Source organism: Canis lupus, chromosome 28 (genome assembly GCF_011100685.1).
Source record: "Canis lupus familiaris isolate Mischka breed German Shepherd chromosome 28, alternate assembly UU_Cfam_GSD_1.0, whole genome shotgun sequence".
In the NCBI taxonomy this organism is placed as follows: Eukaryota; Metazoa; Chordata; class Mammalia; order Carnivora; family Canidae; genus Canis; species Canis lupus.
The window spans coordinates 26646167-26674067 of NC_049249.1; the positions used below are offsets into that span (position 1 = coordinate 26646167).

The window sequence follows — 27901 nt, forward strand, 5'->3', positions numbered from 1 at the left end:
TGTGTCCCGGGAATAAATCCTACTTGGTCATGGTGAATAATTTTCTTAATGTACTCTTGGATCCTATTGGCTAGTATCTTGTTGAGAATTTTTGCATCCATGTTCATCAGGGATATTGGTCTATAATGCTCCTTTTTGGTGGGGTCTTTGTCTGGTTTTGGAATTAAGGTGATACTGGCCTCATAGAATGAATTTGGAAGTACTTCATCTCTTTCTATCTTTCCAAACAGCTTTAGTAGAATAGGTATGGTTTCTTCTTTAAACGTTTGATAGAATTTCGCAGGAAGCCATCTGGCCCTGGACTTTTGTGTCTTGGGAGGTTTTTGATGACTGCTTCAATTTTCTCCCTGGTTATTGGCCTGTTCAGGTTTTCTGTTTCTTCCTGATTCAGTTTTGGTAATTTGTGGCTTTCCAGAAATGTGTCCATTTCTTCTAGATTGCCTAATTTATTGGCGTATAGCTGTTCATAATATGCTTTTAAAATCGTTTGTATTTTCTTGGTGTTGGTAGTGATCTCTCCTTTCTCATTCATGATTTTATTAATTTGAGTCTTCTCTCTCTTCTTTTTAATAAGGCTGGCTAATGGTTTATCTATCTTATTAATTCTTTCAAAGAACCAACTCCTGGTTTTGTTGATCTGTTCCACAGTTCTTCTGGTCTCGATTTCATTGAGTTCTGCTCGAATCTTTATTAACTCTCTTCTTCTGCTGGGTGTAGGATCTATCTGCTGTTTTTTCTCTAGCTCCTTTAGGTGTAAGGTGAGCTTTTGTATTTGAGTTCTTTCCAGTTTTTGGATGGATGCTTGTATTGTGATGTATTTCCCCCTCAGGACTGCTTTTGCTGTATCCCAAAGATTTTGAATGGTTGTATCTTCATTCTCATTAGTTTCCATGAATCTTTTTAATTCTTCCTTAATTTCCTGCTTGACCCTTTCATCTTTTAGCAAGATGGTCCTTTACCTCCATGTGTTTGAAGTCCTTCCAAACTTCTTGTTGTGATTTAGTTCTAATTTCAAAGCATTATGGTCAGAGAATATGCAGGGGACAATCCCAATCTTTTGGTATCGGTTAAGACCTAATTTGTGACCCAGTATGTGGTCTATTCTGGAGAAAGTTCCATGTGCACTTGAGAAGAATGTGTATTCAGTTGAGTTTGGATGTAAAGTTCTGTAGATATCTGTGAAATCCATCTGGTCCAGTGTATCATTTAAAGCTCTCGTTTCTTTGGAGATGTTGTGTTTAGAAGACCTATCGAGTGTAGAAAGTGCTAGATGGAAGTCACCAAGTATAGGTGTATTATTATCTAAGTATGTCTTAACTTTGGTTAATAATTGATTTATATATTTGGCAGCTCCCACTTCGGGGCATATATATTGAGGATTGTTAAGTCCTCTTGTTGGATAGATCCTTTAAGTATTCAGTTAGTGTCCCTCTTCATCTCTCACTACAGTCTTCGGGATAAATTTTAGTTTATCTGATATAAGGATGGTTACCCCTGCTTTCTTTTGAGGACCATTTGAATGGTAAATGGTTTTCCAACCTTTTATTTTCAGGCTGTAGGTGTCCTTCTGTCTAAAATGAGTCTCTTGTAGACAGCAAATAGATGGGTCCTGCTTTTTTATCCATTCTGACACCCTGCGCCTTTTGATGGGGTCATTAAGCCCGTTCACATTCAGAGTTACTATTGAAAGATATGAGTTTAGTGTCATCATATCTATTCAGTCCCTGTTTTTGTGGATTGTTCCATTGGACTTCTTCTTAAAGGGAAATTTTGAGTGTCCCCCTTAAAATTTCTTGCAGAGCTGGTTTAGAGGTCACATATTCTTCCAGTTCCTGCCTGTCTTGGAAGCTCTTTATCTCTCCTTCCATTCTGAGTGAGAGCCTTGCTGGATAAAGTATTCTTGGTTGCATGTTCTTCTCATTTAGGACCCTGAATATATCCTGCCAGCCCTTTCTGGCCTGGCAGGTCTCTGTGGAGAGGTCTGTTGTTACCTTAATACTCCTCCCCATAAAAGTCAGGGATTTCTTGTCTCTTGCTGCTTTAAGGATCTTCTCTTTATCTTTGGAATTTGCAAGCTTAACTATTAAATGTCGAGGTGTTGGGTCTTTATTGATTTTAGGGGGGGATCTCTCTATTTCCTGGATCTGAATGCCTATTTCCCTTCCCAGATTAGGAAAGTTTTCAGCTATGATTTGTTCAAATACATATTCTGGCCCTCTGGCCCTTTTGGCGCCCTCGGGAACCCCAATTAAACATAGGTTTTTCTTCCTCAGGCTGTCATTTATTTCCCTTAATCTATCCTCATGCTCTTTTAATTGTTTGGCTCTTTTTTCCTCAGTTTCCCTCTTTGCCATTAACTTGTCTTCTATGTCACTCACTCGTTCTTCCACCTCGTTAACCCTCATCGTTAAGACTTCTAGTTTGGATTGCATCTCATTCAATTGATTTTTAATTTCTGCCTGATTAGATCTAAATTCTGCACAAAATGCTCTGCATCACTTGCTATCAGGCAAATACAAATCAAAACCACAATGAGATACCACCTCACACCAGTGAGAATGGGGAAAATTAACAAGGCAGGAAACCACAAATGTTGGAGAGGATGCAGAGAAAAGGAAACCCTCTTACACTGTTGGTGGGAATGTGAAATGGTGCAGCCACCCTGGAAAACTGTGTGGAGGTTCCTCAAACAGTTAAAAATAGACCTGCCCTACGACCCAGCAATTGCACTGTTGGGGATTTACCCCAAAGATACAGATGCAGTGAAACGCCGGGACACCTGCACCCCGATGTTTCTAGCAGCAATGTCCACAATAGCCAAACTGTGGAAGGAGCCTTGGTGTCCATCGAAAGATGAATGGGTAAAGAAGATGTGGTCTGTGTATACAATGGAATATTACTCAGCCATTAGAAACGACAAATACCCACCATTTGCTTCAACGTGAATGGAACTGGAGGGTATTATGCTGAGTGAAATGAGTCAATCGGAGAAGGACAAACATTATATGGTCTCATTCATTTGGGGAATATAAATAATAGTGAAAGGGAATAGAAGGGAAGGGAGAAGAAATGTGTGGGAAATATCAGAAAGGGAGACAGAACATGAAGACTCCTAACTCTGGTGGAAGGGGAGGAAGGTGGGGGGTGGGGGTGAATGGGTGACAGGCACTGAGGGGGGCTCTTGACGGGATGAGCACTGGGTGTTATTCTGTAAGTTGGCAAATTGAACACCAATAAAAAATAAATTTATTATTAAAAAATAATAAAAAATAAAGAGACTGTATACCAGCTATGGAGCTTCTTAGGTACCATCTATTTTCTCCCAGAGTAGATATTTGAATGTGGCCCATGAAAATATACCAGATGTTTCTACATCCATACGCTTTATCTGTTTCATCTTTTGACATTACTATATGGAGGAAACCCTACCACATAAAAAGCAAAGTCCTTCTCTTGGACTTTTATGACATAGTCCTTCTCTTGGACATAAATCACTTTTATAATTTACCTTGGGTTACTAGCAAGCAAGACAACTCACTGTTTGGTAGTTTTCCTTGCCATCAAATGTTGCTGCCCTGGTCAGAGAGAGTGGTATAGAGGCTTAACATAACTGATAATATGGGATTAACTGTTAGTTATGTTAGTTGGAAATTCAGAAGATCAAAGACAAATCTGCACTCAAGGAAAAATAGGTTAAAAACAATAACATTAAAATATGAAAAATTAAACACAGTATAATACTGTGTGAATAATATTCAGTAATAAAGTACTGAATTTAGATTTTAAAACTCACCTGTAGAAATGTTAAGTGGGAACATTTGTTTCGATCAAAGTTCATGTGAGAAAAGACCTGGAATTGTTGATTGGGTCCAACAGCAGAGTAGTTCTTAAAATAAAAAACAAAAAAACTATGTTAAGGTGCATGTTAATTTAGATTACATTAAGAGAAATAATACCATATTCTACACTAACCAGATCACATCTAAAGTATGTGTTCATTTTACATTTTAAGAGGAACATTGAAAAACGAAATGCTGCAAGCTATGTTAAATGAGAAACAGTTTTGTCCTTTTTATGAGAGTCTGAGTAAACTCCTTGAGGACAGGACTATATTTCATATCTCTTAAATGGCAGTGCTTGGCCTTCTTCCCAGAACATTGAAGTATCCCATAAATGTTTGTTGCATGAATAATGAATGCAAAATTTAAGATACTGGAATTGTTTAATTTGAACATATAAGAAAAGTTTCAAATATGTACTATATATTTAAAGGACTGTTAGTGAGATTAAAGGTTTCCTATTTAATTTTAATGATCCAAAAAGATCCCAAAAATATAAGGTTTTGTTCAGTATAATGAATTCTGTGTTATAAACCTTTGGGGAAAAAATACTGCCTTGATAAAAAGTGATTCTTTTGCTATGTATATTCAAGGATGCTAGATGACAATTTGTCAGAAAATACAGAACACTTTTGGCCCTGCTTAAATGGGAACATTGGACTAGATAACCTCTAGGATTCCTTCCAACTCTGAGAATGAGTCATTTCAGTGAGTCTGCTATGACCACTTATTTTTCTTACAATTTGATTTTTGTGGTTTCATATACAATTCCAAGTACATAAGAAAGGCAATTTATATTAGTCATGAATAATCTATGCTGCATCTAACTGCCCTTCACATTTAAAAATTCAAGTGATTGAAATTAGTTTAGAAAATATTTGTATCATTTCTCCTTTCACAAAAGATTAAAAACAAATAACTGCATATTAATCTATCATAATGATTAGTACATGAACACAAGATGTATCTTTCAATAGACTTTAGAAAATTGTAATTAACAGACGTCTTATTTTACAAAGGAACATTTTACAGAAAAAACATTTTTAGAGTTTCTCAATATTGAACTGAAAATGACTCCATTCACTAATAGCAAAATAATCACATTTTCCTTAAAGGAAAAAAAATATTTTTATAATATTGATTAAGAGGAAAATGCCAGTGTTTGAGTCACTTATGTCTCCAGGAAGATTTAAGTACCTCTTCAAGAACTTTAAAATTATTGTCCCAAACTACTTAAATGTCCACCATGAACCTCTTATACACTAAATGTAAAAGCTAACTAGATTATGTTACATTTAGAATTTCTTAACCTAGAAGCTAGCATATTGTGGTTCAAAAATGAATCTTGAGCTTCGTATTGATTCCCAGAATCAGGGAGAAAAAAATACTTCTTTAGTAAATTAATTCTTAAGAGCGGGGAAACGCTACTGAAGAATTGATCTGAGCCTTATTGTAACAAGAGTCTCCAGTCATAAATTACCGGCACACAGGCAGGAGTCGATGTGTCGTTTCTATTGTAATCAGTTGCTTTTATATTTCCCCTCGTCAAGGTTGACTGGATTATATTGTGCATGTCTTGGATGTCAAAGGCATTCATTTGCTCTTCTTCTTGAAAGCAGGACAAGTATTTCTCTGACAACTTAGACCTCTAACTTGGGGAAGTCATGTATTCCACAATATGACTGTGGGGGGAGCGTATCCTGTAGGGGGAACTTTTTTTTTTTTCTCTAGTGCGTGTTCCAAAATTTGAAATTATCCATTTCCCATTTTCACTCTTTGAGGAGTAATATGTATTCTGGGGATCTAGCTTTTAAATGACCTTTTCAGCACTCATCCTTTTGCTCATTTTGATTTGCTCAGATAAATTACAACCACCTGGCCTTTTGTATTAAAGAAGGTTACGTACAAAATTGACCTTTTGATACTTATTGGGAGAGCTAGGTTCATTGTATTTGAGATTAACTGCTGTTGCTGTTTTCTTGGTTATGTCTTGAATAACTTTATATGAGGATGGTAAAGCCTATTTTTCTTACTTGTTTGTTCTGAGCTACTTCTGACACGATAAGAGTGGACTCTGAATAATACAAAAAGAAATCATGTTTTAAAAAGTAATAGATATGATTTCCTTAAATCTATGGTGTCTGATGAGTTATATATGTTATTTTTATTTCTCTTAACTTTGATAAAGCCAGAATTATCCTTTGACCATTCTGCTCCTTGCTGCCTTACTTCATAAGACTCGGACTTCTTTCTGTTTCATGAATACTTTAAGCAGACACTTGCCTCCAGAACTTTGAATTGCTGTTCCCTCTGCGTGAAATGATCTTTTCTGGCTTCCTTTGCTCCATTAACTGAATACCTCACTTGTTCCCCTACATTTTCTTGGCCTCCATGTAGTTAGGGTGGGCCATGTGACTATTTATGGAACGTGATATATATCACTTCTGATCTAAGGCACTGAAAAGTCCGTACAGGATTCACTAGCACTTCTACCCTTACACTCAAAGGATCCTTGAGTTGGGATGCAGAACCTCAAGACTGAAGCAGTCTTTATAGCTGGGTTACCAGATGGGGAAGTTACTTAGACCTGTAGATTTTGTGTGGGCAAGAAATACACTTTTCTATTTTAAACTACTGAGCTTTTGAGGATGTGTCCTGAGTATTCAAGGTTTCAGGTTAAATGACATTTCTTAGACTTTCTGTAATCACCCTACCTAAAGCACTTTCTCCCTCTGCTATCTCTCTTTTTCCCAATCATTATATATTTTCTTAGTAATTTTTGGTAATATTTTATTTAAGTACATGTTGAACAAACAAGACTTCTATATGCTGTTAGTAATGATTTTTAAGTGCCTAGAGTAATCTCTAAAATTGACAATCAGCATTTTATTTTTGACTTTTTGTTTTAATGTCAAGAAGTGCAAACAAAACAAAATACTGTCTTGCAAAGGTCCATTGTATTTCCTATTGATCACTAGAAAGGATGTTCTGGTATCAAGCAAGAGCCGAGTTTTTTTCGGTTCTACATAAATCCATTCTGCATGATTTCTTTCATTCAGAAGTGAGGTCATCTTTGGCAAAGTCTAAATCAATGATGCCATCTATGTCACAAAGAAAGGATTAAGAATCCAAATTTTAGAATTTCCTGAAGTAACCTCCAAAATTCTGCAACATTCTTACATATCTTAAGGTTTTTGTCCACTAAGAAATAGCAAGACTATTTTGCTTTTAAATCCAGTCCATATAAGTACTTCATTCAACATCAGATTATTCCCCAGTTATCTGCTTCTAGTCTCCTGGTAGATAGTCTAAAAGAGTCCCTGATATATTTTCTTAATAGCATGTCAAAGCTTGTTGAATAGAATAAAAAGAGTCACCTTTTATATATATAGAAAAGTGTCTGGCACACAGTAGGAACTCAGTAAAGATTTTTTTTAATAAGCCAAACTTATTCACTAAGTGGATGAAGGTAAAAAAAAATTCTCTATCAAATGGTTTTAAGAATGAGCTTTTATGAGAGAGAGAGAGAGAGAGAGAGAGAGAACGAATGAACGAAAAAGAAAAGAGAAGAAAAGAAAGGAGGGGAAGAGAGGGAAGGAAAGAAAAAAATTCTGCTCAGAATTATAAACTCTTTAAGATTCATGTTGTGGAATGACAAGTAAAAAATAATTTCAGAATCTGCTTTTGTTCCTTAATAAAATTCCTTGACAAGGCAGGGAGACTTTACTGAGAATTATTTTCTTATTGCTAATGCATAAAGAGGTGACATACAGTCATACTTCTTTTTTCATTAGCGAATTAAATAATATATTGCCAACTGTAAGATAAAAAGAAATATACAAAGCATATCATCTGCATTATCAAAGTGTTGAATAGAAAATCAGCTATTTACTATTATCAGGATACAAATGATTTTCTTTTGAAAGTGTTCACAAGATGGAATTCTTCATTCATACAGTCAACAGGCACACGCAGTTGATGAAAACCAGGAATTGACTATGCTGGAACACGTTAGTATTTCACTTAAAGTACAGAGAAATGATGAAGTTACCAATTCTAACTTACTTCAAAATATTAAAAGAAATGTTAGCAAATATGCTAGCAAATACTAGTAATTTCTGGAGTGGATTTGTGACAATTTGACAGGAATAATGTTTTACTTTTCTTTTTTTGTTTCGTTTTGTTTTACTTTTCTTAGTTTTTTTCCACACCACAAACCAGCTTGATCTTTCCAAACAAAATGGTTCTCCCAAGGTCTATCCAATGATACAAAGCTTAACTGATTTGATAAGCAATCTTGTGGATGCTCTAGATAGCTTTTGTAGTGGGAAAAAAATCAAATTTTGGTAAAGGTCTAATCTTTTTTAGATTAAACCTACTTTCCATCCAGACTTACCTTGATTGATATATAGAGACAGTTGTCAGGTGCTTTTTCTATTTTCTTGGATTCAAACTTCAATTGGGAAAAATTGTGCCATGTGAGAAGTACAGTTTTGGCTCCCTTGATGTTAAGAATACATAACCATGAATACATAAGGATAAGGAAGATCTGTCATACTTTGTTTTATTTGACACTGCCTAAATTAACCTAGACAAAGTCAGTCCACACTTAAATGACCCTACTTGTAAAAGTAAGATGTGTTTTCTTTAACTCCTGTCGGTAGAGAGCTCTTAAGACCTTATTATATACAAATGATGGTGATACTATCAGGCCATACAGTTTATACCACTCTGCTGCTGACAATATGGACAATTTCTAGAGTTCCATGAAGATTACACTACATAGAAGCTATCTAGAATCAGTATGTTAACTGGGTGACTGGATGGCTCAGTCAATTAAGTGCCTGACCCTTGACTTCAGCTCAGGTCATGATCTCAGGGTTGTGAGATCGAGCCCCATGTCAGGCTCTGCACTGAATATGGAGCCTGCTTAAGATTCTCTCTCCCTCTCTCTCTCTGCCCCTCCCCCCCAAAACAAAATAAAATAAAGTAAAAAAAATAAAGTCAGTATATAAGGCCGATATGGAGACAAAATCATTCACTATAGATTATAGATGATATTGCACATACAACCTCCTAAACATCAGTTTGAGAACCACTAAGCTAGATGAAGAATTAAAAAGAAACTTTAGAAATAGATGTTTGAGCTTTTGAACCCATGCTGCTTTTGAGATATGTATCAAGTTCTTATCCAACAAATAGGGATGTGTAGAGAATTCTAAAGTAGTCTTTCTTGCTTTCATTATTTATTCTGTTTTATTTTTAAGCATTAATATGTATTAAGAGATTTGTTGAAAGAATTTAAGAAAGTAATTGAGTTACATTCTGGTTCTGGATGAGGGGCAATTAGCTTCTAAAGATAGCAGTAAGTTAAATTATTGAATCCACTGAAACTACAAAAAAAAAGCCTTTTTTGAAGAAAAATATCTATTAGTGCAGAGATTTTCTGGTATTCATCTATTTATCATTTAGAGATCTATGGTTTATAGGTTGAAGAATTTGTGGCTTAGAGATCTCTAAGTTCCTTTTCAAGCTAAGAATCCATGAGGACTTTGCCTTACGCATACCAATTATATGCGTGGTGTTATCAAAATGACAACAATGACTTTCATTTGCTGGCATATTTTAATCCTTATCTTAGCCTATTATGTATGAGTTTTAGCTGTAATTTGAGTGTGAATTATCATATGTGAATTTTATGCATATTCACATAGACACTTTCACACAGTTATTGACATGCATGTATAAATATACATATTTGTAAGCTGAAACAACCTATTACCAATGTAGAGGAAATATTGAACTTTATATTTTGGAACACTTAGATGCATTTTCCATTTTGGTTTTCTTCTTCTCTGGTCACAGGTTTGATGATATTAAAGGTAGGTTTTATTTTTGTCACCTAATTGCTCAAACAACCCGATGTACCTGAACAACCTACCAGGAAAATTTGTTATGGCCATTTGACAACTGAGGACATTTTGCCTTAAAATAGTGAAGAAAAATGAGTGAACTTCAGGTTTAGTGGAATCTTCTGAATGATGAAATCTCTCCTGGACTGTCACTGAAGTTTATTTTGCAAGTTACTACAAATTTGCAAAAAAAACAATTCAAAAGTCACTGAAAGTGAATACTTTCATTTTTTTTTTAAGATTTTACTTATTTATTCATGAGAGACACAGAGAGAGAGAGAGAGGCAGAGACATAGGCAGAGGGAAAAGCAGGCTCCATGCAGGAAGCCCGATGTGGGACTAGATCCTGGGACTCCAGGATCACGCCCTGAGCTGAAGGCAGATGCTCAACCACTGAGCCACCCAGGCATCCCTAAAGTGAACACTTTACGTAAACTAGATGAATACCTGTCAAGAAGCTCTTTGAAAGTTTTTTATTTTTAAGTAAACCACCATTTCAAGAGTAACATAGTCCCAATAGGTCAAAGATTACAGAAATCTAGAAAAGGGTAATTAAAGTAACCTGCACTGGGATGCTGGAGTGGCTCCGCAGTTGAGCATCTGCCTTTGGTTCAGGGTGTGATCCCAGGTCCAGAGATCAAGTCCCACATCGGGCTCCCTGCGAGGAGCCTGCTTCCCAAGAAGCTCTGCCCAGGTCTCTGCCTCTCTCTCTCTCTCTCTCTCTCTCATGAATAAAAAAGATAAAATCTTAAAAAAAAAATAAAGTAACATGAACAAAGGTGTTATGCCAGGCCACTCCAATAAAGTACTAATACCGACTTCCAACTGATAGACTGGGAAGCAGTATATTCCCAGTATTCGGAATAAGATTTTAAGACTTGTGCCTTGTATTTTCTGTTATGTAAAATGATAGAATATCATACTTTCCTAATTTAAGGATACAAAAAGCTATTGTCACTTCTTTTTACTTCCTTGTACCATACTGGTACCAAAATAACAAAATCGATTGTTCACTTCTATTGCTCTGTTAAATGTGTTTGTGTAAATAACTGAAATACTCCTTTTCACGAAATGTTGCTTAATCTCTAATTCAAACACTTTGTTCATTTTAGTATGTAAGCTCAAGAGTAATCACTAAATCATTTTGATTGCTCCATTTATGCCTTTCCAAAATCTTAGGAATGTAATTGGTATTAAAAATATAAATGCACTATGATGACTTTATGGTAGATTCTTTTCATAATATTTGCAGTATTACAATAAAGTAAATGAGAAGCAACATGAAACCTGCTATTGATTTGTTGTTTCCACAAAATTGCCCCATTCTAAAAAAATAAATATCTATGTTACTTTGGATGATAAAACATAAGTTCTAGAATATCAGGGGACACTTACTTTAAAAAGCTCAATCATAATTGAAATTAGTTTTATCATAACTTGCTTTCATTCACATTTGGATGATACAGATTTTTTATACTTTATGTCATTCATTAGTTGCTCATTCAACAAATACTACTGACTACCAACTAAGAGCTGTGGGGAATAAAAAATAAAAATAGATATTTTTTCCTTGAAGAAGATTTCAGAAAAATATAAGGATATAAAGAGATAGTACCATACTAATATAGTAAGTAATTCATAGGTAAGATGATCATTTCAAACTTGGGGTCAGGTAGAAAGACTTGGAATTTGGGGAGAAGGATGGATAGAACCTAGACATAGCAGGAAGGAGACATGAAGACAACTGGGGACAGTTAGTTACTGTTCTGCTTTTTGTGTGTTTTTAAGGATTATTATCCTAAAATCTGTTAGAGAGTTGTTTGCCTTTTGCTGGAAAGGTGGTTAGTATGAACTTAGAAGAATGATACAGCATTTGAGAGAGAGGTATTGAGTGGAAAAATTATCATATATACACTTGATAAAATCAATGACTATTCCTGGTTGCCATATTTAAACAAGGATTTTCATATTTTTAATTTCATGGTTGTTTTGTAAGACATTTTGAATAATAAAAGTTATTATAGACAACAAACATGACACTATGAACATCTCTTTAATTTTTAAATTTTCTTCACAACAGTGTTTATGGCAGCATGATTATAATCTATTGTATTACGGTCAATTTGTTCTTTTGGCTTTATCTTTATGCTGAATAATTGGCAATAGCAGATTAGTTATAAAACAGATCATCTGTTTTATGGCTTCTTATTGCTGTGCAAAATGTTAAACTTCATTTTATATAAAAATCACAATCACAAAATTAATTAATTAAATTTCAAAAGTTCTTAAGAAAGTACTCTATTTTTTCCTGCTAATTTTTAGGTTGAGGTTTTATCATTCTTAGTCACAAATAGCAGAAAGCCGTTCCAAGTCTAAATTCATTTTACCACAATCATGACATTTTCCAACTGTCTCATAAATTTGCAACATTTGTCAAGAGGGAGAGTAATGGAGCAAAATGTGTCACTAGTGCTGAAGAAAATGGGCCTGTGGTAATTAGTGTGCCACCTTCAAAGACAAAATTAGTGCTTGAAATTTAACATAATAATTGTACCAATGAACAGTTACTGAGTACTCACAGGGTGCCAGCCTCTGTGTTGAGCTGTCCAAGTACATTATCTCTACAGTGCCTTATCCCTTATGATATTATTGCTACTCCCATTTTATGGAGAGAAATAATAAGTATTAGAAAGGTCTGAGTATTTGATTATGGTCCAAGCATTTGTGGATGGAGAAGCTGGGATTCAAAACAAGTCCTCTGAGGTATAGGTGTAGGTGTCGGCACTATTAATATCCCAACTATGTAAATGAGCAAAATTAAGGCTTAGAGAGGTCTAAATAGTTCAGTTAAGCTCTAATGGCTAATAAGTGGAAGAACTGGTATTCAGGCACAGATCCTTCTAAAGTCCAGAGTCTGACTATATTGCATGTCAGACAAATTTTGACACAAGTTAAGTCGCAAGGATGTCTGTTCTGACACAGAGGGGACTGAATTCAGGAAGATGTCAACTGGCAAGAGGGAGGACAATTGATAAGGATATGGCTGAAAGCCAGAAATTAGTAACAAAGAGAATCTCACTTTATTTTATGTTATTATTTTAGAGCCATAACATCGAAGCAAGAGTGTTTCAGGGAGAAGGGGGACTTATCTTTTCTGAGTTTCAGTCAGAATATTTGCATAAGTTTTCTAAGGTCAGAAACTCAAATTTCTCAGCCAGAGTCCTCGAACTAGTCCTCTACTAAGTAGCCTGGAGTGAATTCATTTGGCTAATTTCCTATTTGTATCCTTTACTGTACATTATCTTGTACCCTAATTATTTTTACATTACCATGTCTCATTTTATGAACTATAGCATTATGGTCTTGGGCAAGAACAATGTTTTTCTTCTGCTTTGCAAACATTACTGTAGTAGTCATTCCATTCTTAAAAATAAGTGGAAATTGAAAGCTCAAGAACAAATCAGTGTCTTTAAAAATACCTCTGTATTTGACTAATATTTTTTAAATGAACATAAGTATACGATAATCACTGATTTTTCTTTATTATGAGTTTTGCAGATCACAATAATATGTTATAGTACAGAGAAATTTATTCTTTGTCAAAGATAGTGAATTTGGAATATTTATAGGCCTCTATTACAATATGTGGTATTGAGTATTCATGAATTGTATTTTGTAGACCTTTTACTTTCAGATGTAGGGAAAATATAAGATAAGGAAGCAGAAGCTGTTAATTTTGTTAAAAATCTCTTAACTATGAAGAACTGAGGGTTGCTACAGGGGAGGTGGATGGGGTGTGGGCTAAATTAGTGATAGGTAAGGAGAGCATTTGTGACAAGCAAGGGTATTATATGTAAGTGATGAATCACTAAATTCTACTTCAGAAACCAATACAATACTTTATGTTAACTAACTTGATTTTAAATAAAAAGGTGGAAGAAAAATCTCTTAATTATATGAGATGCCATTTGTAATCTGAGAAAAACTAGTGCAAATGAAAAAAATATTTTTTTTTTTGTGAATGGGAGAGAGAATGTGGGTGGGGAGGGGTAGAGGGAAAAGGAGAAAGAGAATCTTAAACAGGCTCCACACCTATCATGGAGCCTGATGCTGGGCTCGATCTCACAACCCTGAGGTCATGACCTGGATGCTTAACCCACTGAGCCCTCCAGGTACCGCAGATGAAGAAACTTTTTAATACAAATGTTAGAAAATTGTGTTTAAACCCAAACTAGAGGGATCCCTGGGTGGCGCAGCGGTTTGGCGCCTGCCTTTGGCCCAGGGCGCGATCCTGGAGATCCGGGATCAAATCCCACGTCAGGCTCCCGGTGCATGGAGCCTGCTTCTCCCTCTGCCTGTGTCTCTGCCTCTCTCTCTCTCTCACTGTGTGCCTATCATGAATAAATAAAAATTTAAAAAAAATAAAATAAAATAAAAAAATAAACCCAAACTAGAATTAACAGTTTTCTCATAGCAATTTGTACATTACCATAGGAAAGGTAGTTTGTATATTTGTATGTGTGTGTGTGTGTGTGTGTGTGTGTCTATGTCTCTGTGTGGGTCTGTATGTATGTTCTTATCTAAGAGACAAGGGGTATGGTGTCTTTTACAGTTAGTATCCCTTGGCATTTGAAGTAACATTATGTTTGCATTTTGTTTAGACAAAATGTTCAGATTTATTGACCACTCCTAAGAGAAGCACAGACAAGATTCTATTTTCTAGCAGCTGTATTTTTAATAATATAATTTTGAGGTTATAGTAAGTGAATAATTTGGTAGTTTAGATCATTTACTTTTTACTTTGAATATGTTTATAGTGTATCTTCATTATTTTAAATAAACATAAAATTTAAGAACTTCAGCTATTACTCAGTGATAATTGTATTATTTCTATCCCATCCATATTGGCATGTGGATGTTCTCTTTTTAATAATGACAAAGCAGGTATTAAATTATATTTTAGATGCTCATTTCATGAACACAGTCACTGCTGTGTTACAAGTGTTAAAATGAAAATGTTAAATAATAAACTGCCATCAAGTATTGGCTTTTGTTCCTTCATCATCTAAAAGGAAATTTTATGAATGATGCATCACAGCACGACATACATTTACATTCAAATACCAGTTGTTAACGTTTTAAGTTAATGCCAGTGAATCTTTAAAAATCTTTGTGAATAATGAAGTTATTCATTGTGTTCAAGGATTTTGCCTTTTTCAGTGATAGGATTTTCTTCTCATTTGAAAGAGTGTTTAATTGCATTGCTCATCCACTTTTAATATTTAATAATAATTTTATTAGCTGTGTAGAATGAGAAGGGCAAGATTTGCAATATCTACTGCTGGTCATCAATTTTTTCTTATCATGACTTAATGAATATTATAATTACAAGGAAAGGCAGAAATATAAATTAGGTTGGGAGTTGGCTGGGACTTGCTAGTTTATTGCTTTTAGCTTGGGCAAAGCCCAGAGTAGGCATGAGGAAAAAGAAACAAGTATCTTGGGGTACTTTAGAAGCCCTAGCACAAAATTTTTGCAGCCTACTAATCATTCCTTATTTTCAATAATGAACACAGATGGTTTGAATCAAGTTACAAACACTGTCAGTAACAATTCCTCCTGGTTCCACAGCAGTTGACAGGATCTTGACAACTTCCAAGACTTAGTCTTGGCAGGTATATGTTTCTTTAATCTCTATTAATGCATTTTGAAACTTTTTACTATCTTTTGTTAAACACTTTTATTGGTATTTACTTTCAGCTGAGACAAAAGCTGCATTATTTTGCGAGGCAAAACTTGACATAGCCACCATCATAGTAACACTTTTTACTGAGGTAGCACCTCCCACCTTAAGTTTTCAAAATGTTTTTGGGTACATTTCATTAGGTCTGTGGGATAGAGGTCAGGAGAAAAGTTCTTTGCAGGTACCATGTGTTTAAAGCCTCTGTGGATTTATGACCCTGGCCATGGGGAAAAAACAATTTTCATTTTATTGATCTAGCTATAGATACGGGCATCAGATGATTCCTAAGTTTTGAGTACCATTGTTAAAAATGGAACCAGGTATTGTTGAATTTCATGTGTTTTTAACCTATTTTAAACAAATCATTTTTAACCCCCTCCAGCAACTACTTCGAGAACGACAGCAGATGGCCAGCCGTCCCTTTGCTTCCGTTGATGTAGCACTGGAAGTAGGAGCTGAACAAACCGAGTTTCTACGAGGGCCATTAGAGGTAGGAACTGTGGTGCCGAAAGGGGACCACTGTGATTTGCATATTTATATTGCTTCTCTAATCTGCATCTGCTTGTGCAGCCAAATACAGTCCGATTATGTAGAGTTGACAAGATTCAGCTACATATGTTATGCCACTTCCAAGGCACATAGTTTTAATAGCATGACATGAGCTGTAACAAAAGCCACTGGAGAATCTATTAGCCTAGGCAAGAGTGACAGACTGCTCACCTGCAGCCTTTCTCTGACAGATAGGAGCTGAAGGAATTTAAGATACAGGTGTGATTGAAGAAACGAAGCACCCTATTTTTAGTCTTTGGAGTGCCCAATATTCTAGTTAATAATTCACATTTATCTTTAAGGAAGTTGACCGTAACAGGTGGGGGGAGAGGAGTTGCATTTTAATTACATAGTTTCAGTTTTGAATGTTGAGAATTGTAGAATGTAGTGAATATTTTTATTTGGAGCAGTGGCTATATTAGTGTATTCTTTTATTGCAAATGCAGAAATAGAGTATGGTGAAGGAGAAATCATTATGTGCAAGTAAATGTGTGGTACTAGATTCCTGAAATAATGCATGGAATGGCTTCAGAAAAGAATGACCACAGAGAGGAAAAAATCCACAGATTGTGATTTACAAAAATCAAAGCATTTTGAGGCATAGTCATTTAGTTGTATTCTTATTATTTTTATTTTATTTACATTTCATGGATGGTAAGACGTTTAAGTAGAAAGATTAAGAAACGCTATGAAGTTCGAAAATTGTATCCCCCCCCTTTTTTTTTAAATCCCCTTATGTGACTAATTTCATGTTGCTATTTTCAAATCTTGCTTTTCTTCAAGGAAAGCAAAAGAAATAGACTCCTCCAAAAACCTAGGTACAAATATAATTGATTCTGTCTATAGCAGTTTGGTTATTTTGGGGAAAAAAGAATTAAACAACTGAATCAGGCCTGTGCGGATGTTATCCAGAGAGCTGATTTTTAGAGGACGTTTCTCTGTGATTTTTTTTAGCTTTTGTGTACTTGATATTTTACTATTCTACATCACAGGTTGCCATGGAAGCTTAGAACATTAGGAAATTAATATGTATATCTTCCATTACTGGGGGAGAAATTAGAAGACAGAATGATTAAATGAAAGTTACAGTAGATACTGTAATATCATGTTGGCCCTTTGCATCACATCACTTTAGTACAAAGTCTTTAACAAATAGGAAACCTGGACTATTTGAATCCGACTTCTTTTTCTCCTCATCTGTTAAAAACATTGTCAAACACTGTGAAAACACAAGTCACAGGAGAAAAATGAATGTAAACAATACATACACAATTCACAGAGGAACAGAACCAATGGAGAACTAGAAAACTCACAAACTTAAGGAGCAAATGTAATTCACACGCATGGGCACACTGCCAGTGTGTCAGTTGCTGCTTACTAGTGTTCAGGAATGTATTGTTAGGTGTGTGTGTGTGTGTGTGTGTGTTTGTGTGTGTTCATAATCATTCCATTTCTTTTATTTTTTCCAAATTTTATTTCCTTCTTTATCATTGTCATTTTTAACATTAAATTTTATTTTGTAGAGTTTAGAGATTTCTACCTCTACTTAGTTTTAATTCGTTTGCCTACTGTCCTTTTATTCCTTACTTCCAACTTCTCTGTGTCCTTTTGTTTTTTACCTATCCCTTAAAGAAGTGACTATTCACTTTTTATTTACCCAGTCATTCTGTAGTCTATCTTTTGATTAATTGCCTGAATCTATTTACATTGACAATAATTACTGTACTCCCAAAGTTTATTTTAGGGGCTCCATTGTGTGTGCGCACGCATGTGTGCACCTGTGTGTATGTGTGTGTGTGTTGTTCTTGTTGTTACTACCCTTCTTTTTGGTTCTTTTTCTGTTTCTCTTGGATAAATTGATTTCCTTTTACTAAACAATTTTCCACATTCTATCTCGGTTTCTGATGGTTACCTGTTACTTACCATGATTCATAGTGATGGTTATTTTCCTCATCACTGCCTAAAAGTTTATTAAAACACATTCCTGCCCTATCTGTCTCAAACAAAATTAATATTTTAGCATGCTCTCAACTTCCTGTGTTCCTCCTACCCTATGTTAATCTGTTTGGAAATTTTATTTAATTTTTTAAAGATTTATTTATTTATTTATTCATGATAGACATAGAGAGAGAGGCAGAGACACAGGCAGAGGGAGAAGCAGGCACCATGCCGGGAGCCCGACGTGGGACTCGATCCTGGGACTCCAGGATCGCGATCTGGGCCAAAGGCAGGCGCTAAACCACTGAGCCACCCAGGGATCCCTGTTTGGAAATTTTAATCCAGATATTATGGGCATAGTTTTTTTTTATTATGGTATATTTAACAATAAACTGTCTTTACCCTTCTTTACTCTTTATATCTAGATGCTTACTCATGCATTTCTTTCATCTTTCACTATATTTTTCAAAGAGAAATTTTATGTGGCATGCTCTTTGAGACCTCAGATGCCTACTAATATGTTTATTTTGTCCTCACATGTAAATAATGGTTTAATTAGATATAAAATTAAGTTTCAAAGTTCCCTTCTTCAAAACTTCAAAGGTATTATGCCCTTGTCTCAAGTCTGATGTCAGTTATATTCTTTGTCCTTTGTAAATGATCTCCACTTCCTTTTTGCAATCATTTAGAATTTTCTCTTGTTTCTCAATATTCTTAAATCTCTCTCTCTGACATGTATATGTTACCTCGTATTTACCAATCTGTGCCCCCCTTTAAATCTGTAGCCCTATAACTTTGTATAATGCTGACTAATCTTTGGTTACTATTTCTTTTAATATTTCTTACTGTATTCTGTCCCGGAATTCCCACTAGACACTCTTGATACTTCTTCCATCATCTATATTTCTTAGCTTGTCTCTCATTATTTTTACTCTTTCATCTTCTCCAGCTGCCTCTGGGAACATTCCTCGATCTGCCATTCTAGTATACTGCTTTCTGAAGAGTGCATCCTTTCTGCTATTTAACCCATTCACTGACTTCATATCAACAATGATATATTTTGTTGTTAATAGCTGCAATTGTTCTTTTCTTCACAGCTGCTTGTGGATACCTCATATTTCTAATGCCCTCCCTGTCTTTCTGAAGCCATTCATTATATTTAATTTAAATACTATTCCATGCCTTCCCTTGTATTTGACTTCCTCTGGTATAGATCATTCCATTTTTCAATTTCTTCATGGTGCATTCACTCTTCAGAGTTCTCTTTTCTTTTTTTCTATGTACACATATTTATTTTAGCTACTAGGATCCACACTTAGGAAGAGGGATAAAATCCTTGACTCTCAATTGTGCTCTTTCGAGTAATATAGTGGTTGGGCGTGAGGAAGCTGCTTGTAGTGTATAATCTGGGTTCAGTCACCACTGCTCATTTGTCATGCATGTTCCTTTCACTTGAGAACTTTAAAGTACTTCCTTCCCAATCATTATTCCTATCAGATGGTAGCCTCCCTCTGATGAAGGTGCAGGTCCGCAGTTGAGGTGGGGATAGGTGAATGCTTAGGGATTGCCCAGGCTCCTGCATGTATGGCTCTGGGATTCCACATCCCAGCTGAACTCTAAAGCTACCCTACCATTAATTTGCAGCCTTGGTCTGGCATTGGGCTGTTTCTGCTGCTTTCCTGACCCCTGCAGGTGAGATGAGCATCCAGAGAATGTGGACCTCTGGCACTCTCCTAATTCAGGCCACCATTTACTTCCTATAATACACCTAATCCCCTTCTATCTTTCCAACTGTTTCTTTTAAGATTTTGTATGAATTGCTGAGTATGTTTTGATAATCAGCAACATTTTTATATCTTGTATGTTATCACTATGTTTGAATTCAGGGAAGGAGACAGGTAATTTGTTTATCATTTGTTGGCTGCAGGAGCAAGTGCTTTGTGGGTTTTGTTTGTTTGTTTTTGTTTTAAAGATTTTATTTTTTCATGAGAGACCAAGAGAGAGGCAGAGACATAGGCAGAGGGAGAAGCAGGCTCCCTGAGAGGTGCCTGATGTGGGACTGATCCCACGACCTCAGGATCACACCCTGAGCCAAAGACAGATGCTCAACCACTGAGCTACCCAGGCATGCCTGCGAGTGCTTTGTATCTTTTAGAGCATTCTATTAATGTTGATTGTCTTGTTATTTTTCTCATTTCATTGCTTAATTATACAAATAATGGGCATACCACTATTTCTTTTGTACCACTTGTTTTCAGTGAAATGCCCAAGAAGAAAAATATCTACCTCCATATTCTCCTTTAGCAAGCCCTTTTTATCTGGGAGTCAAGTTCTACTTATTAATGTATAGTATTGTGGGGTTCTTTTGGAAACAGGTTTAATAATATGTACCATACAATTCACCCAACTAAATTATACAGTTTGGTGATTTTTAGTACAGAGTTGTGTAACCATCACCAAAATCAATTTTTAGAACATTTTTATCATCCCCAACACAAACCCCATACTGCCTAGCAGTCACTTTCCATGTATCCCGCATCATTCTTCCTCAGCCCTAGGTACTAATCTACTTTTGTTTTTATAGATTTTCCTAATCTATGTTTTCATTTCATTTCGTGTAAATGGACTCATACAGTATTTTTTTTGGATTAGCTTCTTTACCATAGCATAATATTTTTAAGGTTCGCTCATATTGTGGCATAGGATCAGTACTTCTTTTCTTTTTATTGCCAAATAGTATTATATTGTATGGATGTCACATTTTGTTTATATATTTACCAACTGAGAGATATTTAGGTTGTTCTCACTTTTTAGATATTCTGAAAAATGGTATTATGAATGTTTGTAAACGAGTGACATTTCTTGGCTATGTAATTAAGAATGGAATCGTTGAGTCATATAATTTTTTATTATTTATTTGAAAGAATTTCTCTCCCCATTGCATGATCTTGAGACCTTTGTTGAAAATCAATTGACCATAGATGTAGGGATTTATTTCTGAACACTCAATATAGTCTATTGTTTGATAGGTCTGTCATATGACAGTACCAGACTGTATTGATTACTGTAACTTTGTAGTAAATTCTGGAATTCGAGAATATGAGTCTCCCAACATTGTTCTTTTTGAAGATCATTTTGGTTCTTCTGGGTCTCTTGAATTTCCACATTAACTTTAGGATCAGTTTGTCAATTGCTACAATGAAGCCTACTAGTATTTTGATAGGACTTGCGTTGAATCTGTACATCAACTTGGGGGAGTATGTTATATTTTTACATCTACCTTATTGAGGTGGTAATTTCATTAATTGAGTACCTTCATGCTTCCTCCATGCCTAAAATCCTAAATTCCATATAAGATTTCCTTCCTCTTCGTAAATAATTATGATTTCTGATATTTGAAATTCCCTATAGCTACATATGTCTAACCTTTTCAAATAAATCAGCAACATAGATTTTTTAAAAATACAAGCTGAAAACATTGCTGTTCAGTAGATTGTTTTAGAGCTTAAATTGTTTATTTCTTCCTGTAAAATTAAACACCAGAAGTAAATCTGAGCAGCTGCTGGTATATTCCTTTGACATACTTTAGAAAATAATAGCAGTAGAAGTAAATGTTTAAAATTTTATTTTCTTTTCTCCTTTGCTAAGCATTTTGTGATAATTACTATTAAGAGGAAGTTATCTATCTGAAATGACTAAACATACACATATATATGTGAAACTTTTTTTTTCATTTTTATAGTATACTGGAAACTGGTCTTAATCTCTTTTTTATATACATAACAATACAATGTAGTTTATTGATTTACTTACACAGTGAATTCTGAAGCTTAGGCCCTGAAAATCACATTAAGGATTTTATGTAAACCTAAAAATCTAAGTAATTTTAAAGTTCTTCTGCTGGGTTTTTCTTAAAATTTGGTTTTTAAATTCAACACAAAGTCATAGGTTAGCTGGCTATTGCTGCTGTGTAAATATTTTTTGAGTGTTCATGATGTAGTAGGTTAAGAAATGGATTTCTTTTAAATTAAATTTGACTCATGTGCCACTGAGTTCCATATCTGTACAGTCAGGGGAAAATGTAATGTACAACATGAAATAATTACTTTTGATACATCTACGGGTAATGGTGTGCTACTATACACCAAATGGCCTATTCTATGAAGTGGATGTGTTCCTGAAAATTTTTACATATATATTAATTATATTTTTTAATGAGTGAGGAGTGTTGAATCTTTATAGGACCTTTGTGTAAAAGCCATAGGTGTAAAACCTTTCATGACTGAAAAAATATATAGGTAGTCTGAATAATCACATTCTAAATTTTCTATTAGCAAGTATAAATCACTACATTTTACTGTATTAGAGTGACAAATTAAAATACATTGTTAAAATTTAATAAATGCACTTAGAATGTAAATTTATATACAAGCACAACATATTAGTGGGTTTAAACTTAACTTAAAAAGAGGATTATTTTTGCAGTAATAGTGTGACCTATAGTACCCATGGGTCATTTTTCTTCCACCCAGCAATAACATGAACATTAATGGTAATTGTTCGGCAGGTTTTTATGGAACACTTCCTAAGTGCTTGAGAAACATCAGAGAATACAACCAAAGAACCATGTTTATATCATAGCCAGGAAAAAGAAATTATTTAATACATTATGAGGTAGCAAGTTCAATGGAAAAAGGAAAAATAAAGCAAGACAAGGGTTTGGGGAATGGTTTGTGGTGGTGGAGGAGGGTGAAGTACTGAATAGGGTGGCAGTCAGGGTCACCTCATTTAGAAGGTGAGATTTGAGCAGGTCTTGAAAGAAGTAAAGGAGTTAAGCAGGCAGAAGATTCCCAGAGGGGAAAAGTGTTCCAGACAGAGGGAATGGCTGGAGCAGAAGCCCTCAGGTGGGGCATTCCTGTCAAGCTCATGGAACAGCAAGCATGGAGTGGGAGTAAGCAGATGATAATAGGGCCACGTAGACCTTTATAAAAACTTTGACATTCACTTCTGAGTGAAGAGAAGAGCCAATTGCAGGTTTCGTTGGAGGACAGACATAATTTGATGGTTTTTAAAAGGATCACTCTGCCTTTTGGGTTAAGAATACTTTGAAGAAAAATGTCTTTGTATAGTTCCCTGAGAAACTGTCATCAAGAAGATGAATTTGTTCATCTAGGATTGAAGAATATGTGACGGGGAAGTAGAGCCATGAAAAACGGAAATGGCAGGCTACCAATACCACTGTGAACAACCAAAGCTGCATTTCCTTGGGAACCACACATCAGACTATGGATGCCAGAGGCATAGGGCCAAGTATTTATTGCCCAACTCTTTTCTGTTACTGGTTGAGGGACACTTCCTTGGAGGCTAGAGAAAGGCCTCAGGCAAAGAAACGCTGGCTCTGGCATTGGTAGTCAGCAGAAAAACGGACCTGCTATCTGATGGGTAATGGAAATCAACCTATTCTTGCTGCTACTGGGAGAGCATAGAAGGAGAAAGACTTGATAGCAGGCTACTGTAGGAATCCAGGCCACAGATAATGGTGGCAAGAAAAGTTGAAGTCATGGGGAGTGATCACATTCGGACTATATTTTTAAGATTCCTATGAATATAATGTTCTCATTTTGAAAGTTTTTCTAGTGAAATTATGTTTGTAAAATCTAAAGAGAAAGATTTAAGAAAATGATTTTTCAGTTCCAGCTCAAGATGGAAACATAGAAAGATCCTGAACTTACCTCTTCCCACAGACACACTGAATGAGGAACAATTTCCTCTTAAAAAAAAAAAAAAGAACCCTAAAAACTATGGAGCAAAACCCTTCCTGTCAAGCAAATGAGAGGGATGCCACATTGAAGCAGGTAGAAAAAGGTGAGACATTGTCTTACTATAAACCCCATCTGACAGCTCAGTCAGGAAGGAACTCAATACCCAGAGCTTCTCCCTGAGGAGAAAGGATTTGTATCTCACATCAGGAATACCAACTTTTAAGACCCTTACCTGGGAGTTAATCCCCCAAGAGATCTGACTTTGAAGACTACTGGGGCTGTGCCTGAGGAGCAGGCTTCTGGTTTGGCATACTTCGAAGGGGCCACAGAGGTATTCTCAGGTGATGTGGGCTGGTGGACACAATCTTTGTCCTCTCCCTCTTCCTTGCTCCAGCTTGCTTGTATCTTCTGGAGTGGACTTTATACCCTTGTCTGGTGCCCTGGTTTTTGTAGCTGCTGCCAGGGGACACCTCTTCATTGCTTGGCTCAGGGAACTAGCAGGGCTTATGCTCACAGGTCCCATAGGACTGTGAGGAAAGGAGAAAGACATCATATACCTAGCACTCCCAGGGCACAGAAAGAGGCAACAGACTCAGGAGCTCAATCTTTCTGGGAAAGAGACCTGTTAGTCTGTCATTCTAACTGTAGCTTGAGGGCCCGGCTTCTCATTTAAATGAACCTCTAAAGGCTGACTGCAAATCATATATCTGATAAGGGATTAATGTATATGTATATTTATATGTATAGATGAATATTTATGTATATATATTTATATATATGTGTATTTATATATAAAGAACTCATTCAACTCAACAGCAACAAAACAATCATTTAAAAAATGGACAGAAGATCTGAATATAAATTTCTAGAGAAGATGACACAGATGATGCAATAGGTACAAGAAAAAGATGCTCTGTTATCAAAAATATAAGAAATAGTAAGTATTGGCAAGGATGTGGAGAAATAGGAACTCTTTGTTCATGGGAATGTAAATTGGTATAGTCACTGTGGAAAACTATATGGAGTTTCCTTAAGAAAAATTAACAATAGAACTACAACATGATCCAGCAAGTCTACCTCTGGATATGTATCCAAAGAAAATGAAAACACTATTTTGAAAAGGTATCTACATCCCCATATTTGTTGCAGAAATAGTCAGGATATGGAAACAACATTTTAAGTATCCATTGATAGATGAATGGATAAAGAAGATGTGATATAGGGCGCCTGGGTGATTCAGTTGGTTAAGTATCTGCCTTCAGCTCAGGTCATGATCCCAGGGTCCTGGGATTGAGGCCAGTGTCTGGCTCCCAGCTCGTTGGAGACACTGCTTCTTCTTCTCCCCCTACCCCTCCTAACCCCTATTCATTCTCTCTCTCTCAAATAAATAAATAAATAAATTTTGAAAAAGATATATATATATATATATATATACACACACACACACTATATATATATGTATATATATGTCACTATGTATGTATCCCTTATATACATATACATATACATATATACCCCATGTTTGCGTACTATTCAACTATAAAAAATAATGAAATCTTTCCAGTTGCAACAATATGAATGGACTTTGAGGGCATTATACTAACTGAAATAAGTCAAACAGAAAAAGATAAATGTCATATGATCTCACTTATATGTGGAATCTAAACAAACAAACAAAAGAAGTGATCTTATAGACACAGAGAATAGATTGATGATTGCCAGAGGCAAGGGTGAGGGACTGTGCAAAATGGATAAAGGGAATCAAAGTAACAGACTTCTAATTATAAAACAAATAATCATGGGGATGTAATGTACAGTGTGGTGCCTGTAGTTAATAATACCATATTGTATGTTCGAAAGTTGCTAAGAGAATAAATCCTAAAAGTTCTCATCACAAGAAGAAATCCTATAGCTATGTACAGTGACAGATGTTAACTAGACTTATTGTGGTGATCATTTTGCAATATATACAAATATCAAATCATTATGTTGGCTCATTATGTTGTACTCTTGAAACTAATAGTGTTTTTTGTCAATTATACCTCAAAAAATTTCAGAAAAAAATATTTTCTCCTTTTAAATGGCACTGTAATAGCTCTAGAACTTCTTCTGGTGCTGTATGTATTCATTGAGATACATAATAGTCACATTCTGTCTTAATATAATCTCTCAAACCACAAAATACACGCTTTTCTTCAGTAACTGATAGAAACCACGAGAAATGAAGGCAAAAACATCTATTGCCCCTTATGTGACTTAGACAGACTAGGTTTGTTATATCTGGTATCACACTAAGAGCCCAGCATACAATTGGTTCACAAACAAGTGAGTGTATAGCCCCTTAGCTGAAATGATGATGATGTTAAAAATATGCATTCCCTATTCATGTTTTTGTTTTGTTTTGTTTTGTTTTCTTGCCTTTTTTTTTTCACTAGGAGTATAAACTTGTATGAGTCCTTAAGTATCACTGATGGTTTTTGCTGGGATATTATTCTTTGTTTCTATTTATATTTCTAATTATTTTTTAGCTAGTTATTCTTACCCTGTTACTTATAACACTGAAAAACAAAACCAAAAGAAAGAATTTGTTAATTTATTATATGTTACACAATAGTCTATACATTGTGATCTGATTTTGATAAACATGGAAAGGGGCAAATTCTTAATAATAGTTATATCTAGATGGGTGATATATATGCTATTCTTCTTACATAGCTGTACTTTCCTTTTGTGATGCCATGCACTGCTTTTTTAAAAAAAAAAAACAAAGAATTAATAAAAAGTATCAATCTAATGGAAGTATAAAATGTGGCTATTTTTTTCTTAATTTTTAGACTCTTACATTCACTCTACATATATTCAGGTTTGAAATTTTGCCAGTTATTTAAAATGAGTATTTCCAGTCATCATTTCTATTTTAGGAAAAAAAAATTCCTTATTTATATTGCACATATTCTGGGCTCTTCTGTTGTTACCTCTTAACCCACTGTAATTAACTTATCTACATTTCAATTTTTGATAATGTAGATGACAATTGGGGTATATTCTACAAGATACTTAGGTGTTCATCACACATGCACCAGAAAGAACTTTGGAGACAGTAGAAATGAGGATTCACATGCCAAGGTAAGGAGCCTGAATTTGATCTTCCTAGGTCATGAGAACAATTGAAATGTTTATACTGAGTTTAAGATAGTGTTTTTCAACATTCATTTACATATGCTGTCTCAACCTCATTTGAGCCCTACATTAATCTTAGAAAAAAGGCACACAGCAGTTTCTTTTGTTCTGTTTTACCATTGAGCAAACTGAGGCTCTCTGAACTTAAGACCTTTGTTCAGGATCACAAATTCATCCCCCAGTAGAACAAGGACCAGGGTCTGAATCTCAGACTAACCAAAAAGTTTCTTTCTTATACCATTCTTTAAACATGCTGATTTTAGTTCAAATTGAGAATACCTCTTAGGCACTAATGTATTATCAGTGGACTCTTTTCTCATAAAGCTGTCTGTGAACATGAAGTTACTTGAAGTTTATGTAGTATTCTTTGATTCCAGGTGCTCAAATAGACATGAAGAATTGAGACAATTCAGCCTAATACACTAGTAGGAACCTTCTTGTCCAAAGTGGCACATTATCCAGGCCAGACAAAGTGAACAGCTATATGCTAAGAGCATTGTGAGCTTTACTGCAGGAGTGCCATGAGATATTGGGCACAGCCAGTGGACCCCTGCACTTCATTCCCACCTACCATCTTCATGGACTAAAGTTTCTGTGGTTGGTTTCAGTGGCTTATGTACTTTTCCCTGGGTTTCTAATTTTTCAGAGTGTTATAGCCATCTTGTGATATTTGAATTTTAATTATTGTATTAACATTTACCATTAGTTTTTAATTATGTAAGTAATAAATCCTCACTGTAGAAAAAATAGCACAGAAATAATCGAAGTTAAAATTGAAATCTTCCATAATCCCACCACCCATAAATATTCACTGCCAGAACTTTTATTTCCTTCCAGTAACATTTTCCTTTTGTATACATATTTTTACAAAATTGAAAATATATTCTATAGTTGATTTTACATCCTTTTTTCTCAGTGTTAATAAGAACTTTTTTTTTACTTCTAGGTTTGATTTTAAAATGTCATGTTAATTATTTT

The 27901-nt window shown here is 35.1% G+C and overlaps 1 protein-coding gene across 1 annotated transcript in view; it reads left to right on the top strand.

Moving 5' to 3' along the window:
- Positions 1-27901, top strand: part of ATRNL1 (attractin like 1) — a 786695-nt gene that overhangs the window by 530717 nt on the left and 228077 nt on the right. Inside the window, exon 27 of the mRNA XM_038578888.1 lies at positions 15877-15984. Within this exon, the coding sequence (XP_038434816.1) occupies positions 15877-15984 (108 nt within the window). The remainder of the gene's footprint in view (positions 1-15876; positions 15985-27901) is intronic.